This window comes from Castor canadensis, chromosome 8 (genome assembly GCF_047511655.1).
Source record: "Castor canadensis chromosome 8, mCasCan1.hap1v2, whole genome shotgun sequence".
Lineage (NCBI taxonomy): Eukaryota > Metazoa > Chordata > Mammalia > Rodentia > Castoridae > Castor > Castor canadensis.
In genome coordinates, this window is record NC_133393.1 from 97,446,464 (window position 1) to 97,463,034 (window position 16,571).

Here is a 16,571-nt window from a genome sequence, read left to right on the forward strand (position 1 = left end):
CTACCTCAGACTTTATAATCTTTGGAAGAATAAAAATGGTGGCCACTTGAGCCACACGTCCAGTCCCACCATTACCAACTTGAGATGTGGTTTTATTGCACTAAGCAATGTGTTGTAGTTAAATGGTGAGGCAATACTTTGCCTATCCCAGCAGCTTCTGCCCTCCTCACCACATACAGCACCCCACAGCATTCCTGGTGGCAGTGTGCCAGCCCCAGGGGTTAAGCATGAGCCTCTGCTGAATACTCACTTTTCTGGCTTCCCTTGCAACTCGGGATGATTCTGACCCAGTCAAGATGTAAGAGGAAGTCAGTTAAGTCAGTTTGGGGACTGGAGCATCAAAAGAAGGAAAAGGGCCAGGTGCAAAAAAAAAAAAAGTTCTCATTGCCTCCCACCATTTTTTTTGGCAGCACTGGGGTTTGAACTCAGGGTCTCACATTGCTAGGCAGGCGGTCTACACTTTGAGCAACTCCACCAGTCCTGGCTCTTATTTTCTTACCCTCCTGGGGACTGAACTCAGATCCTCACAATCCCTACCTTTTTGCTTAGGTTATTAGTATGAGCATGATACCTAGAACTGAAACAGCCTTTAAGTTTATTTTTATCTTTTTTTTTTTTTTTTTTTTTTTTTTTTTGGCATAGTAGGGTTTGACCTCAGGGCCTCACGCTTGCAGGCACTCTCCCATAAGTTACTCCACAAGCCCTTTTTTGGGTGGGTATTTTTTGAGATAGGTCTCAGGAACTATTTGCTGTGGCTGGCTTCAAATCGCAATCCTCCTGATCTCTGCTTCCTGAGTAGCTAGGATTATAGGCGTGAGCCACCAGGGTTTAATCTAATTTAAATTTTTTGAGGCAGGGTCTCACTAAGTTGCCTAGGCAGATCTGGAGCTTTTGACTCTCCTGCGTCTGCCTCTTGAGTTCTATGATTATAGATGTGCACCATTATACTGGCTTACAGCAACCTTTTTTTCAGGCCATAAAGTAGAAGAAAATCTGACCTGATTATAATACAAGTTTACAAATTAGGATCATATAACCTTTTTTTTTACTTCACACATAAGCACTTATATAATTCATTATTCTTTGAAAACATAATTTATAGTGGTTGTGTATTCATAGAATGAATAAACCATAGTTTGAGAATTGTCAGAAATGAAGGTAGATCCCAATATTTTGCTATTCATTTGAAAGACACAGGACAATTTTTTTCCATGCTGGGGATAGAACCCCGGGCCTCATACATGCTAGACAAGTAGTCTACCACTGAACTACTCTCAGCCTTCTTCCTTTCTAATCATGGTGTGCAATCCCATAGAGTAGTATTGAAAATATAAAAGCAAGACTGTTCTAAAACTGGTTGAGTGGCTCAAGTGGTAGAGCTTCTGCCTTGCACATGTGATATCCTGAGTTCAAACCCCAGGACCACTAAAAGCAAGACAACAAAACAAAAAAAAAGACTATTTTAAAGAACCATAAAATGCAGGCGTCAGTGGCTCACTCCTGTAATCCTAGTTACTCAGGAGGCAGAGATCAGGAAAAGCCAGCCCAGGCATAGTTCTCGAGACCCTATCTTGAAAAAACCTATCACAAAAAAGGGCTTGGTGGAGTGGCACAAGATGTAGGCCCTGAGTTCAAACCTCAAAACCACAGTACCACACACACACACAGAAACATAAAATGGCCTAACATGATGGTACATGCCTATAATTCCAGGTACTTGGGAGATGGAGATCAGGAAGATTACAATTCCAGGGCAGCACAGGCAAAACGTTAGTGAGCCCCACCCTGCATCTCAACCAATAAGCCAGGCATGGTGGTATGTACCTATAATCCCAGCCACAAGGGAAATAAAGGTAGAAGGATCTCTGTCAAGAGGCTGACCCAGAGAAAAATGTGAGACCCTATCTGGAAAATAACTAAAGCAGAAAAGGACTTGGGAGTGTGACTCAAATGGCTGCGTGCTGGCCTGGAAAGCATGAAACCCTGAGTTCAAACCCCAGTACCATAAAAAAATAAATTAATTAATTAATTAAAATAAGCCAGGTGCTGGTGGCTGATGTCTGTAATCCTAGGTATTCAGGAGCCAGAGATCATCAAGATGATCATAGTTTGAAGCCAGCCCAGGCAAATAGTTTGAGAGACCCTATCTTGAAAAAAACCTATTACAAAAAAAAGGGCTGGTGGAGTAGGTCAAGCAGTAAGAGTACCCAAGCATTACGTCCTGAGTTCAAACCCCAGTGCTACCAAAAAAAAAAAAAAGAATAAAGGAAAGCTGGGTGTGATGGTACACATCTGTAATCCCAGCATTTGGGAATACAGGATTGTAAATTCCAGGCCAGCTTGGGCTACATAGCAAGACCCTGTGACACATACACAAAGAATAAAGGGCTCTAGGAGAGCTGAAGGGTCCTGATACAATTTCTTGCTTCCCTTCTTCAACCTTCCCAGTGTAACCTCTGCAGGCCTAGTTCCACCCACTCTACTCTTTTGATTCCTTAACCGCATTTACACAAAGCTCACTCTGGCCTCTCTTAAAATCTGGTTTGCCTTCTAAAAAATTTAGTCACCTGTAACACCCTCTAGGGGCTCCCTTATACCAATCCCTTTCCAGTAAGCTTGCCTTATTTGCAGATTACACTTGGTTTTGTCTATTTTTTTTTTGGTAGTACTGGGGTTTGAAATCAGGGCCTCATACTTTCTGGGCAAGTGCTCTACCACTTGAACCACACCCCCAGTTCATTTTGCTCTGGGTATTTTGGAGATGGGGGTCTCAAGAACTATTTGCTCAGGCTGGCCTCAAGCTGATGATCTCAACCTCCCAAGCAGCTGGCATTACAGTCATGAGCCACCAACCAAGGTCAAAAAACCCAAAAACCTCAAAGGCTGGGGGCATGGTTCAAATGGTAGAGGGCCTGCCTAGCAAATGTAAGGTCCTGAGTTCAAACCCCCCAGCACTGTGAGAAAAAGAAATTCAAAACTAAAATTTTAAATTCACATGTGCAGTTACACAGCTCAGCTGATGAGTAGAATGAGTCCCTCATTATCCTCACTTGTGTTTAAATTGTTGTGTGATCTGTGGGTGTTTCCCTGCTCTTAATTTTGTGAAAATAAGAGTATGCTTCCTAAAAAGCAAGGTAAAAATGAATGTGCTTGGAGTCTTTACTCCCATTTCCTGCTACCCTTGCAGGAAATGTTTCTCCCTTTTTCCCTATTTCTCCCTACTTTTATCCTGTTATACTAAATTTCTTTCCTAATGAGCTTTGCTATCATTTTTATTTTTTTTTAAAAAGTGAATGTGCTTAATTGAAGTGATAAAGGTGAACATGAGATCTTGCTGAAAGGCGGCCTGTCTTTAGCAGAAGTTGAGCACCATTTATGGGAAAAATAAGCATCCTCAGTACAGCCCTGGCTCTGCATCCTGAGTATGCGCAGTGTTTCCTCAACAACAATCTCCATGGATCCATTCATCTGTAGATACCAACTGTATACTTATCTTGGAAGAGGGATGTAATGCTCCTTGTTCCCCAATGCCACTTCATCATTATTCTCACATCAGTAAAAATCTTAGCTCCTTTGGAGGTGATGGCAGTGTCATGTTGTTTCTATCTTCTCTCATCTCTTTCACTAAGTACATGATCACCCTCAATATTTTAGGGTCTGACGCCCTAAATCTTGCTATCCAACAACCTCGTGTCTTAAGTGTAAATTGTAGTAGGTTATTCAGTAACTTACATCATAGTTCCTCATTGTGGCAGACATTGTTGTTCTCTTCCCTAGTGTCCTTTTCACTCCTTCCCATTAACATTGACCCCAATCCATCTCCAGTGTCAGGGACACACCCTGAGTGGCCTAAGTGAATCGTTAACATCATCCTCCTTGCTACAAGGGTAAGCAATAACCCATGCCTCAGCCAGTCAGGACATGGTATTTCCTGCCACTGCAACTAGTTCATGGGTGAAGTCCAGGAATTGATTCCAATGATCAAGAGAACTTCACTTTATGGTTCCTCTTTTTCTGTTTTTGGCAGTACTGGGGTTTGAACTCAGGGCATTGTGTTTGCTAGGTAAGTGCCCTGCCACTTAAGCTACAACATCCAGCCCCACTCTCTGGCTCTTAAAATGACACAGAGGATAGTGATTAGAGAACTGGAGAGATCTCTTTGTTGTGTTGTGAACTTCTGCTATTTTCTTTTGGTAGTACTGGGGTTTGAACTCAGGGTTTTGTATTTGCAAGACAGGTGCTCTACCACTTAAGCTCATCTATCTCTAATATTTTCTTCACTTTCTTTTTAAAATTTTTTTATTTTTTCAGTCCTGGGGTTTGACCTCAGGGCCTCATGCTTGCTAGTCAGGTGCTCAGCCACTTGAACCATTCTGCCAGCCCTATTTTGGTGTTGGGTATTTTCAAGACAGGGTCTCTCGAACTATTTGCCCAGGCTGGGTTCAAACAGTGATCCCCTTGATCTCTGTCTCCTGAGTAGCTGGGATTACAGGGGTGGACCACTGACACCTGGCCAGCCCTGATATTTTCTTTTTTTTTTTTTCATTTTTCTTTTATTATTCATATGTGCATACAAGGCTTGGTTCATTTCTCCCCCCTGCCCCCACCCCCTCCCTTACCACCCACTCCACCCCCTCCCGCTCCCCCCCCTCAATACCCAGCAGAAACTATTTTGCCCTTATCTCTAATTTTGTTGTAGAGAGAGTATAAGCAATAATAGGAAGGAACAGGGGGTTTTGCTGGTTGAGATAAGGATAGCTATACAGGGCATTGACTCACATTGATTTCCTGTGCGTGGGTGTTACCTTCTAGGTTAATTCTTTTTGGTCTAACCTTTTCTCTAGTTCCTGGTCCCCTTTTCCTATTGGCCTCAGTTGCTTTAAGGTATCTGCTTTAGCAGCCCTGATATTTTCAATTGAAAGAATCCTACTCTGTATTCTCCTCAAATCCAATGACCTTCACTTCACTACCCTTTCAACCCACTCACTTTCATGGGTACTCTTCCTGGCTTCCACTATGGCTTCTAAAATTTTAATCTCAAATGCATTATTTCTCTAACTACAATTCTGGCATCTTGAACTATCTCACTTCTTCAACCTCACTGAAACTTTAGCTCCTTAATGATTATCCAGTTTTCTCTAATCCAATAAACCTGCTCCTCCATATGTACTCTTTCTCTATCAGGCCTGGACCACAAATCCTCTTTTACCTAGAATCCCATTAAACTCCAGTCCATTACCATTCCAGTTTCCTCCTTTCTCTGGCTTAATTATCCCCATGGGCAAGTACTGCTAGAGAAGGATATCACTACTTTGTAGACTGGCACTGCTACAAATTCATGATCTCCAGTTGCAATCATTTTCCATGGTGCTCAGCAAGTTCATTAGCTGAGCAGAGTAAGCACTTGGTAAATGTTAAATGAGTATTTATGAATTGGTCCCCAGTAAGCTGAATCCCTGCTTTGACAGCACCTATTTCAAATCTACTGTTTTCTCAAGTTATCTCCTCCTCCTTCCTCTCTTACCAAATCAAATCACCTCACCTTGTACTTCAGGGTAAAAATTTTGAGTTCAATACATGGAAACTCTCCCAATCCACTGAATCTCCAAATCTCCAACCTACTGCCCTCCCCCTACTTTTTTTTTTTTTTTTGGCAGTACTGGGGTTTGAACTCAGAGCCTATGCCTTGAGCCACTCCATCATACCCTTTTTTGTGCTGGGATTTTTCAAGATAGGGTCTCACGAACCATTAGCCTAGGCTGGCTTTAAACTGCGATCCACTCAATCTCTGCCTCCTGAGTAGCTAGGATTACAGGTGTGAGCCACCAGCACCTGGCCCTACTTCCTAGTATCAGTGTCCATCCTTGACTCTTCTCTTCCACCCAGATTATCCACTTAGTCTACAAATATTTCAGGGCCAAAATGTACCAGACACTGGGCTCTGCTTGGCTCTGGAAACAGTGTGGAAACTTGAGGAATGAGGACACAGGACATCTTTTAGAAGGTATGCAAGCTAGCAGGTGTGGTTGGCATGGAGATGTGGATAGTACAGGAATGAGCTATGCTAGCATTTGTGGGTCACTGTAAGGATTTAGCATTTTACTTATTTATATTTTTTATGGTGCTAGGGATTGAACCCAGGGTCTTACTCATGCATGTTGGACAAGTGCTCTACAACTGAGTTACATTCCTACCACCAGGATGTGGTGTAGTCTTTATCAAATGTTTATAGTCTTTATCAAAACACATGGAAGAAAAAAACCAAAACCAAACAAAAAACACATAGAAGGATTTAAATAGGGAGATGACCTATCAGAAGTACATTTTGAAGACCGGGGTGTGGCTCAAGTGACAAAGTACTTGCCTACCAAACATGAGGTTCTGAGTTCAGGCCCCAGTACTGCCAAAAATAAAACAAGCTCCCCTTAAAAAAATAAAAGTGCACCCTGAAATGATCATTCCATTTGTGTGTGTGTTGTACTGTGGTTTGAACTCAGGGCCTACACCTTAAGCCACTCCATCAGTCCTTTTTGGTGTTGGGCATTTTTGAGATAGGGTTTGAGAACCATTTTCCTTGTCTGGCTTCAAACAGAGATCCTCCTGATCTCTGGCTCCTGAGTAGCTAGGATTACAGGAGTGAGCCACCGGCGCCTGGCTTAACGTGCATTTCTATTGTACTTATGCTGTACCAGGCTTATTCTATTTCTCAAATGTTAATATGTGTATCCTCCCAACAGCTCTTTGAGGTGGATTCTATTATTCTTATTTTACAGACAGGGGAACTAAGGACCAGAGGGATAACTAACTTCTGGGAGGTTATGAGTCAGAACCTGGCAGAACCAGGCCTCAAAATGAGAGCAGGCGGGTCTGAGCCCAAAGTCTTTAGTGTCCTCCTGATGCATGGATGACACACACAGAATTTCAGGTGCTCAGGGTTCTTGAGCCTGCTCTACGAATGAAAGCACAGACAGACTCTAACCGCAGAGGTCGGAAAGATTTTATTTGTAGAGAATTTAGTTGGAGAAAAGAGAACAGAAAGACTGCATATTGGAGAATGCAGGGGGAACCGGAAACTGGTGATCCCGTGGGTCAGGGTGGGGAGTGGGTTTTATACCCTATTTTTGCATTGCCTGAAGGCGGAGATGCCTTTCAGATGCAAACAGACATTTCCTAGGGAGGAGAAGTGTCTCCTTGACTTCCTGCGGTCTGTCCTTCACTCCCATCTGAGGAAGGGAATTGATCTGCGAATCAGTTAGCCTCCAGGAATGGCTAACTATATCTTTAGTTATTTCTGGTATACAAGACAAATCTACTCTTCCCAGAAGCCTCCCATAGGGGCTGGAGGCGTGGCTCAAGTGGTAGAACGCCTGCTTTGCAAGCATGAGAACCTGAGTTCAAACCCCAGCCCCACAAAAAACAAACAAACCCACAACCACCAATGAACATCACTTAAGGCTTCAGAAGCGCGCCGGGTTTTCTATTCTGAGCCACTCCCTGCACACTTGCTTCTAGCACGTGGCCCCGCCAGGGTATTTACAGAGCCAGCAAGTTAAAGTGGCAAGTTAAAGTGGGTCGTCCCTCCCAGCACCCAGAAGTGAACTTTGATAAATGCCTGGAGGGATGAGTGAACCACCAGGGTGGCCAGAGGTGTCTCAGAGGGAAGATCTGGGCAGTCCCATCTGTAAGGTGCTGCCGAATAAAGACCACACCACGTGTGGAAACGAAAGATTTATTAGAAATCCAGACCGCAGTGCTGTCACTCTCTGGTTCACAGTGAAGCGGCTTGGCTGAATTGGGTAGTGGGCTTTATAGGAAGGGCCAAGCCAAGGGGGAGGGAAAGAGTCTCTGGTCTCTGATTATCTGCGATCACCAGATGGAACAGGTCAACATGCCTGGCTAGTTGAGAAACTGGAAGTTCCCGAGTTGTTTTGCAAGCCAAGAAAAAAATCAGGCCGGGAGAAACAAGCAGTCATAAATCGGGGTGTGGTTTTAAGGTGTAGCCTCGGGTCCTTCCGCCCGCCCCAAGAATGCCAGGGACCTAACACTATCTCCATTTCCCAGGTCTCTCCACCCCGGGGAAGATGGTGTGTAAGCCGCCGCAGGCAGGGAAGTCTCCACTCCGCGTCTGGGGCACGTGACCAGCCTTAATTTACCATCTAACATTTACTCCAGCAACTAGCTCATTCCAAAAACAAAAACAACCTTTGGGAGTTACTGCTTCAAGCCACACAGCAACTCAATGGCCTCCGCTCTCTTGGAACTAAACAGAAAGGAAGCCGAGCGAGCGAAGTCGCTCTCCCGCGGGCACTTAGTCACCAGCTGGTGAAACTACAGCTTCACCTTTGCCCTGGTTCTGAGTTCTCTCACCCATAGATGCAGAAAAACGCCCCCGCCACACTAAACTGGGAACTCACCAGGGCTAAGTAAAGGGGATATCTTGAGGTCTTTAGGGTCAAGAGTGGAGATTGCTCCGCTCTTTGAGCTCCGGGATAACAGGCGCGCTCCTCAGAGCCTGAGTCACTAACCGCCACTCCGCGCCGGAAGCGGCTTTCCCGCGGCGCCCTCCGTCAGGAGAGGTTTCCGGTGAGCCTGCGGGGACTACGACTCCCGACATGCCCCGCATCCGTAGGAATTAACCCTTCAGGGCGGGGAGCCGCGCTGCGTCCCACCCCGGTCCCGGCCCCGGACCCAGACCCTGCAGGGTGAGTTTTTGGGATTTTATTAATCGGAGCTTTTTATTATGTTCCTGACTGAAAGGGTGAGTACTCATGGAATCCACAGAGATACTGCATCCTTTTTGATTATTGAATCTAGGCCCTTTGTCTTCCAGAGCCCGTCCTTACCCCCCAGGTGCCACCAGGGAGTCCCTGCAGGTTCATCAGGCATCCTATCTTTTCTTTGACTCGAATGACCGTGGGCTTGTAGAAGAGTCCTTTCTTGGAAGTATGAATGGTGGGCATTAAGTCCTGATATGCCACCCCTAAATCAGTACTGGACACAGAAGACAAAGGGGAGTGTCATGTTGTTTTCCTTTCTATGGCTGTGCACAGTTCCACTTCTGGGTTTGGGGGGGGGGGGGCTCAGTTTTTTTTTTTTTTTAAGTATGAAGTTAGATGTAATTTCTCCTTTTATTTTATCGTTTTTACATTTACTTACATGTGTATACATTGTGCCACCTCCCTCCCCACCCCATCCCCACCCCTGGGGCTCAGTTTTAAGAATCATCCAACTGTGAAGTCAGCTACCCCTGCTTCTGATCCATGGTCAGAAGGGAGTGAAAAAGTCGGGTTTTTTTTTTGCCTTTCACTGTTTTCAGACCCCACTTTAACTTTTCCCACTTCACACAAGCTCTTGGGTCCCCTCCCCCACTCCTACCTCTGCTGGGCCTTCTAGAGTATAAAACTACTGGGTACCCTCCTATGCCTCACCCCTATCTCAGTGTCACTGGCAAGCATCCTATCATCACCCTGGAGGTTAACTCCCCCATTCTGGGCAGTCTCTGGTTTCCTCCCTTGTCCGTAAAGAGAACATTGTTCCTGAACAGCTTTGGGGGAATAGTGACAAAGGGAAGGAAACCTTGGGGCAGGAGTCCTGAACATAGGAGACCAGTGGAGTGAGGGCAGATGGGCATCTCTCTTCTCTACCTCATCCTTGCTACTGCCAACTGGCTCCCTGCCCCTGTCCCTGCCCCCGCCCCTTGACATCCCAGACTCCCTGGCTATTTAAACAGAGATGGGTGCCCCCATTGACACACTGTCCTTTGGCCACCGGACATCATGCCTCCCAAGAAAGATGTTCCCGTGAAGAAACCAGCAGGGCCCTCCATCTCCAAACCTGCTGCAAAGCCTACAGCAGGAGCCCCTCCAGCCAAGACCAAGGCTGAGCCAGCTGTCTCCCAGGCCCCTGTGAAAACCCAGGAGCCTCCTGTTGATCTCTCCAAAGTGGTGGTGAGTTCCCAGAAAGTGAGGAGAGAATTTGGAGGGATTGGTTCGAGGGTGGGATACAGCCTAGGGGATGGGGAATATGTAGAATGTCAGGAATAAGCACTGGAATGAGATGGGGGTCCCCACTGGGAAGCATCCAGGCTTATGTCTCTACTGTTGTCTTTGTTGCTGTCTCTCTCTGACACGTGTGTTCCACATACATACTCACACTCGATGACCCCCTGCTGGAGGCAGGGATTGAGATGGGGAACACCTAGGTTCTGAGAACAGTTTCAAGGTGAAGGGAGAAAGCTACTGCCTTGCCTGCCCCTGAATGACTGTTCAACTCAAAAGGCCACAGCTCTGAATCCTAGGAGGGGAGGCTGAAGAGGACAGATTTGTTAGACAATCACAGCTGGGGGCCAGGGGTAAATTTAGCCTTTGTTCAGCCCCCAGTTATGTGAGGGATGCAGGGCTCAGGGCAGTGGAGGGAGGGAAACAGGTGGCATGGGATTAACCCTGTTCCCAGGAAGCCCTCCCCCCTATAATTCCTCCTCTTGGGATTCTCCCAAGGCCCAGAGCAGGGAATGGGACTGAGGTGGCTGTGCTCCCAGCCTGGTCCCTCTGGGCCCCTCCCCAGGAGTGGCTGCCAGTTGGTTGGGAGGAGGGCTGGAGAGGGATTGAATAAGCCCTGTCATCTCTCCTCACCTGCTCTTTTCTTCCACAGATCGAGTTTAACAAGGACCAGCTGGAGGGTGAGAAGAAGCTAGTTCCCTAAACCCACTGTCCAGTCCCAAGCCCCTGGTCAGGTCCTCTTTCTGTTCCCCTACCTCCAGTCCCGACCTTGAAACCTGCCACACTTGTGCTCTTTTCTTTCCTTGTTCTGCACAGCTCTAATACATAGTTTATGAACCCCTCTGGTTGGAGGTGATGGGAAACCCTGGTCACCACTGACCTCTCTTTACATCTCAGAGTTCAAGGAGGCCTTTGAGCTGTTTGACCGAGTAGGTGATGGCAAGATCCTGTACAGCCAGTGTGGGGATGTGATGAGAGCCCTGGGCCAGAACCCCACCAACGCTGAGGTGCTCAAGGTCCTGGGGAACCCCAAGAGTGATGGTGAGAGAAGCCTTGGAACATGGGCCTTGTGCATGCTAGGCAAGGGCTGTACCTTGTACGGGGGGTACATCGCCAGTCCTCAATTTTCAATGTTAGAATGCTGGTAAGGTGACAGAGGATGTCAGGGGTGAATCTCAGGATTTCAGAAACTGTCAAACACAGGGGAGAAAAAAACATCCTGAAAGCTGAAGGGAATGAAAGTTATTGTGGTAAGGATGGGAGCTGGGTCCTAGGAGTTCTCCAGTGACCGCTCTCACCTTTCTCTAATCTCCAGAGCTGAAGTCCCGGCGTGTGGACTTTGAGACTTTCCTGCCCATGCTCCAGGCAGTGGCCAAGAACCGGGACCAAGGGACCTATGAGGAGTACTTGGAGGGGCTTCGGGTGTTTGACAAGGAGGGGAATGGCAAAGTCATGGGCGCTGAGCTCAGACATGTCCTCACCACCCTGGGTGAGACAGGGACAAGAACTCCTGTGGGGTGGAGAGGAGGGGTGGACCAGGAAGAAGGTTGGCAAGTTAGGCAGGAAGGGGATTACTGTCCTGCGGGTCATGGGCAGGAGACTGAGAAGGTCAGAGCATAGGGAATCTGAGGGACTTGCTGCCCCAGAGGTTAAAGTGTCCACCAAAGAACAGAGCTCAGGACATGAGGTGGGAGCCCGAGTTCCCACTTTGGAAGCCACACTTATGCTCTGTGATCCCAATATGAATCGCAACCCTCGTGGCTTCAGTTTCCTTGTCCTTAAAGCTTTCATGTGGCTGGGTGCCGATGGCCCATGCCTGGAATCCTAGCTACTTGGGAGGCAGAAATCAGGAGGACCATGGTTCAAAGCCAGCCCCGGCAAATAGTTCGAGACCCAACACACACACACAAAGAAAAGGGCTGGTGGAGTGACTCAAGTGGTAAAGCACCTGTCTTGAAAGTGTGAGGCTGAGTTCAAACCCTAGCACCAAAAAAAAAAAAAAAAAAGCTTTCACCAGTTCCAAGGCACTGTTCATTTGTTTTGTGGAAACCAAGAGGCATGGTAGGAGAAGAGGAGGTGCCACCCTGAAAAAGTGGCTTGGCCAGGGAAGGGCACTGATGCTACTAATGCTACATTTGGGGTTCAGGAGAGAAGATGACTGAGGAGGAGGTGGAGACTGTACTGGCAGGTCACGAGGACAGCAATGGCTGCATCAATTATGAGGGTAAGGGTGAGGGCTCAGAGGAGCAGAAGGGTCAGGGGAGGAGGGGGATGGTAGGTGGGGGTAGAGGGACCCTGGATTACCTAAAGTCCGATGAGTTATCCAGAGGTCTGCTTCTGAAGCCCTCTTGCCTCCTTTCTCTGCAGCTTTCCTGAAGCACATCCTAAGTGTCTGAGCTCTACAGGTAGGCCCTCCAGCCTCCCCACTCTCCTACCGGTCGCCTGGAAAGGCGAGCCTGCCCTTCCCTCAGCCAGCTAGGAAAGCAGGGGAGTGCGTTTTCCTGTCCAGTCGCTGCGCAAGCGCCAGGCCTTGGCAACTTTCATTTTTTTCCCACAGATCCAGCAGGAGGCCGGACACTCGCTCAAGAAGCACGTTCCTGTCACTAGGTGGCCACCTATTGTTTCAAAATAAAGAGATGGTTCCTGCTTTGGTCTCAGACTGTTTTCTTCGGAGGAGGGGGAAGGAGGGAAGGAGAGCCCTTTCCTCTCCAGCCGATAGCCCCTGCTCTTTTTGCTGTTTAGAAGACAGGAATGTTTGCAACCCACCCCAGCCCCTTGGGCTGTTTCTTCGGCTACTTGGGGCTGCTCGGGAGAAGGACCACTCGGGGCCCCACCTACCTTATTACTAATGTAGCAATGTCATCTGCATAAGCCCGGGTTCCGGTTTGTATTGGCTGGATCCGCGCGAGGGTGACGTCATTGGGACGTACTAAGACTAGGGTTGAGCCCGGAATCGGAGCCATTACTGCAGGAAAAAGGTCCCGCCGAGCTGAGCAGTCAAGATGGTGGGGCCCGGGGCCCTGGAGATAAGCGGGATTTGGGGCGCGGAGGGGAGCCACGGGTGGGGGCAAGAAGTCAAGGATAGGGGACAAAAGGAAGCCGAGGGCTTGGAAGGTTGGAGGTGGGGTTGGAAAGTCCAGGGCCCTGTCCTGCTGGGAAGCGAGTCTCCCACCAGAAACAGGAGTTTGTGGGACTGCAATGAAGCTTTGCGGGATTGGCGTTTAGGTGCTGATCACTCCCTTCTTCTCCGAGCAGTGTGACTTCACCGAGGACCAGACCGCAGGTAGGCAGTCCCTGAGACCACCCTTACCGAGAGGTACACCTGGCTCTAGCACCTACCCTCTTAACTCCAACCTGTCATCTGTTCAGCACCTCCAGGAGATAACCACTGGATTCCTTTCTCCTTCCGTTTTCTCCATTTTCTTTTTTCATTCTTTCTTCCTTCCCTTTCCACTCTAGATCTGAACCCCAAGCACTGGGTGAGTTTTAGGTGGTGTGGGTATGTGAAACAACTTGGTCACCTAATGCCTGCTTGTGTGTGGGGTTTGGGAACGGTGCATTAAGCTGCCTGGGCAACTTTATCCCTTAATCAGCTACTGCTTTTTCTCCTGTGATAACCATCCCCCTCCCCCAGCTTGGAATTTATGAAGATTGTAAAGAACAGTGAGCTGAAATTTTGAGATGGAGATAAGGGAATTTGCTAAGAATGTGACTGTAGGTAGCTCCACTTTCTAGAAGGTCTCTGTAGGGTAAGGGTGGGAAGAAGCAGGATACAATAACCCTAGTCCCAGGCCGCTGCTCCTACTTCCTTATAAGGACAGGACCCACAGGACCCAGACTGGGCGGTGGCAAATTCCTACCCTGAGTAGTGTAATAGTAATGAGGAGGTTGGGCTGGTGTGCTGCAGGCAGAGGGGTGTGTGTAAGTGGATATTACCTTGCTGCCAAGAGGGCAGAAAAACTGTACCTTTACATAGGACATTTGAGTTGGGAGAAAGAAATAGATCCCTCTTAGTAGACTTGGGAGTACAGCAGGGTAGATATCTGGTTTCTGCAGCATGATCTAAGTTGAAGGGGCAGCAGGGCTCTGAGGTAGAGACCAGGTTAACTCCCACATTCCAGATGCTCATGTTTTTCTGAATCCTCAGAATTCAAGGAGGCCTTCCAGCTGTTTGACCGAACAGGTGATGGCAAGATCCTGTACAGCCAGTGTGGGGATGTGATGAGAGCCCTGGGCCAGAACCCCACCAATGCTGAGGTGCTCAAGGTCCTCGGGAACCCCAAGAGTGATGGTGAGCATCCTCAAGAACAACCTAGTGTGTAGTATGTCCATAGTTCTTCAGTTAAGAGTTTCCTTTTATCTTCATAGGCCCCAAACTAGAGCAAGCCTAGTTTTGATTTAGCAAATCCCATAAGTTTTCTCTTTGGGCAGGAATCTATTCAGTTGTGATTCCCTATAATCCTGTTCTGAGAATTTAATGACTTCTCTGGCCTGACATTTTCCCACCTCTTGTATGGCAGAGATGAATGTGAAGGTGCTAGACTTTGAGCACTTCCTGCCCATGCTGCAGACTGTGGCCAAGAACAAGGACCAGGGAACCTATGAGGACTATGTCGAAGGCCTACGGGTGTTTGACAAGGAAGGGAATGGTACTGTCATGGGAGCTGAAATCCGTCATGTTCTTGTCACATTGGGTAAGGCTCTGTGCCCTTGTCCTGGAGCTCAGGTGTCACACTGTCACACAGTTCCAGAAATGCGTTCCCTCCCTCTGCAGGTGAGAAGATGACAGAAGAAGAAGTGGAGATGCTGGTGGCAGGGCACGAGGACAGCAATGGCTGTATCAACTATGAAGGTGAGGGGCAAACTGGGGCTCTTATGGAGGAAATGGTCATATAGAGCATGTTAGGGATTGCATCTGGGGCTTTCCTTATCCCTGAACTTGGATCTAAAAGCCAGGAGGCAAGGGGCAGGGCCCAGCTCCAAAGTGGGAAGTTGTGGGGTATGACAGGAAAGGAAGGGGTGACGGGGTATGAAGGAAGGGTGGGGAAGGGATGGGAAGTAAATGGAATGTCTGTTCCCCCACTGCCTGAACCCTTCACCCCATGTCTGTGTCTTGTCTTTACCATTAATGTCTCTTCCTTCCTGCAGCGTTTGTGAGGCATATCCTGTCAGGGTGACGGCCCGTGGGGCGGGTACGGCTCCTCTCAGCCTCTTCTTTAGTTGAACTCCCCAGAGTTTTTCTTCCCAACCTGTGCTCTCTAGCCCCTGCCCTTACCCTACTACCATTTGATTTCCTTCTGGCATGTTCCTGCATGGAGCTGGCTAGGGAGGGGAGGGATTCCTCAAAGAGGAAGGCAGCTTGGGGATACGGTACCTCCTTATTTCTCTCCTAGAATGGGCTCTGAGATTTTGCTTATAGGGCTTTGGATGCTGGTGTCTGGGAACTCTCACCAGCTAATAGAGCAGTCTTGCCTTAGGGTGATACTTTGGCCTTGGAGCATGAAGAGTTGGCATAGAGGGAGTGGGCTGCCTGCCCCATTTTGCTGCTATAGCTGAAGAACCCTTTCCCTGTCCCTCTTCTGGGGAACTTGGAGGTACCCTAACCCAAAATTCTGTCCTCTCCTCCCTCCAGTGGCTGACAGTAGCTGTAGGTGTAGTTGAGAACTTTCTGCCTTTGCTGTATTCTTGGTGCTCAGGGTGGGGTGGGGAGCTAACAACTGGTGGGAGGGGAGCTAGGGGCAGAGAAAACTGGTCAGACTCAAGGTGGCTCCTTTGCAAACTGACCCTGAGGTTGGTTGCTGTTGGTTGGTTGGTTGCTACCTTTGCAGTCTCATAGTCTCCTGGCCCCTGGCATACCCCTCCCTCCCCAGCCCTCTCTCTGGCTTATCCACGTTTCTTTTCTACAGAGTTGGTCCGGATGGTGCTGAATGGCTGAGAACCTTATTATATCCCCTGAACCCGTGCCTTGTCCCGTGTGAGATTTCTGTGTGGCCCCAGAGGCTTCCTAGGCTCCCTTGTCACAGCACCTTAATCATCTAGTCTCTCTTAGATGATGTTTGCTGTCAGCATTCACCAAATAAATTTGCTTTCTTTGCCCCATTTTGGTTCTGCTTTCCTTCATGAGCAGGGTGGAGGGAGAAATGATGAGATGATGATGATTTGTACCTATACAGAGCCCAGAGTCCAAGGTCAATGGACTGGGGTTTGGGGAAAGCTGAGGAAGGACATGTATAACCCTTTTAGCCTCATTTTTAAGAAATGCTGGTCCCATTCATCCATGTCTTGTCCTGTGTCAGGCTGAAATTGCTTAGCCCGAAGGCTTCTTAGAACCCAGCCCCCACCCTCCCAAGTACTGGAGGCCTTTTGTCAGGAAGCCTGGGAGTGTTTACTGGAGCTAAAGCCAGGCCATATTAGCACTGCCAGAGCTTGCCTGTCACAACAGCAGGGCTGGAGGCCAGTAACAACAAAAGTAGGTGAGGCCCTGCCTCCTCCCTTATTAGGGAAGGAATGGAGCCACTACTTCTGAAAGGATAAAGATACAAAATTTCTGTGTTGTGGGGATGTCCTTCCAAG

At 48.0% G+C, this 16,571-nt stretch overlaps 2 protein-coding genes across 8 annotated transcripts; both read left to right on the top strand.

Moving 5' to 3' along the window:
- Nucleotides 1-8,547: 8,547 nt before the first annotated feature.
- On the top strand, nucleotides 8,548-12,645 carry Myl6b (myosin light chain 6B). Of its 2 annotated transcripts, XM_074083612.1 has the most exons (9): nucleotides 8,636-8,702; nucleotides 8,831-8,952; nucleotides 9,731-9,947; nucleotides 10,651-10,678; nucleotides 10,896-11,039; nucleotides 11,314-11,487; nucleotides 12,145-12,222; nucleotides 12,366-12,403; nucleotides 12,556-12,645. In XM_074083612.1, exons 3-8 carry the CDS (start codon nucleotides 9,777-9,779, stop codon nucleotides 12,392-12,394), a joined length of 624 nt encoding a protein of 207 aa, XP_073939713.1. In that variant the 5' UTR covers nucleotides 8,636-8,702; nucleotides 8,831-8,952; nucleotides 9,731-9,776; the 3' UTR covers nucleotides 12,395-12,403; nucleotides 12,556-12,645. The 2 variants fall into 2 exon arrangements, with proteins under 2 accessions (XP_020018826.1, XP_073939713.1); XM_020163237.2 differs by lacking the exon at nucleotides 8,831-8,952 and having other exon boundaries at nucleotides 8,548-8,702.
- A 227-nt stretch (nucleotides 12,646-12,872) lies between these two features.
- On the top strand, nucleotides 12,873-16,097 carry Myl6 (myosin light chain 6). 6 transcript variants are annotated; one of them, XM_074083615.1, is made up of 7 exons: nucleotides 12,917-13,003; nucleotides 13,224-13,281; nucleotides 14,146-14,289; nucleotides 14,519-14,692; nucleotides 14,773-14,850; nucleotides 15,147-15,190; nucleotides 15,905-16,097. In XM_074083615.1, the coding sequence occupies exons 1-6, from the start codon at nucleotides 13,001-13,003 to the stop codon at nucleotides 15,173-15,175; spliced, it is 486 nt and encodes a 161-aa protein (XP_073939716.1). In that variant the 5' UTR covers nucleotides 12,917-13,000; the 3' UTR covers nucleotides 15,176-15,190; nucleotides 15,905-16,097. The 6 variants fall into 6 exon arrangements, with proteins under 6 accessions (XP_020018830.1, XP_073939716.1, XP_020018828.1 ...); XM_020163241.2 differs by lacking the exon at nucleotides 15,147-15,190 and having other exon boundaries at nucleotides 12,873-13,003; nucleotides 13,254-13,281; XM_020163239.2 differs by lacking the exon at nucleotides 15,147-15,190 and having other exon boundaries at nucleotides 12,918-13,003.
- Nucleotides 16,098-16,571: the final 474 nt, after the last annotated feature.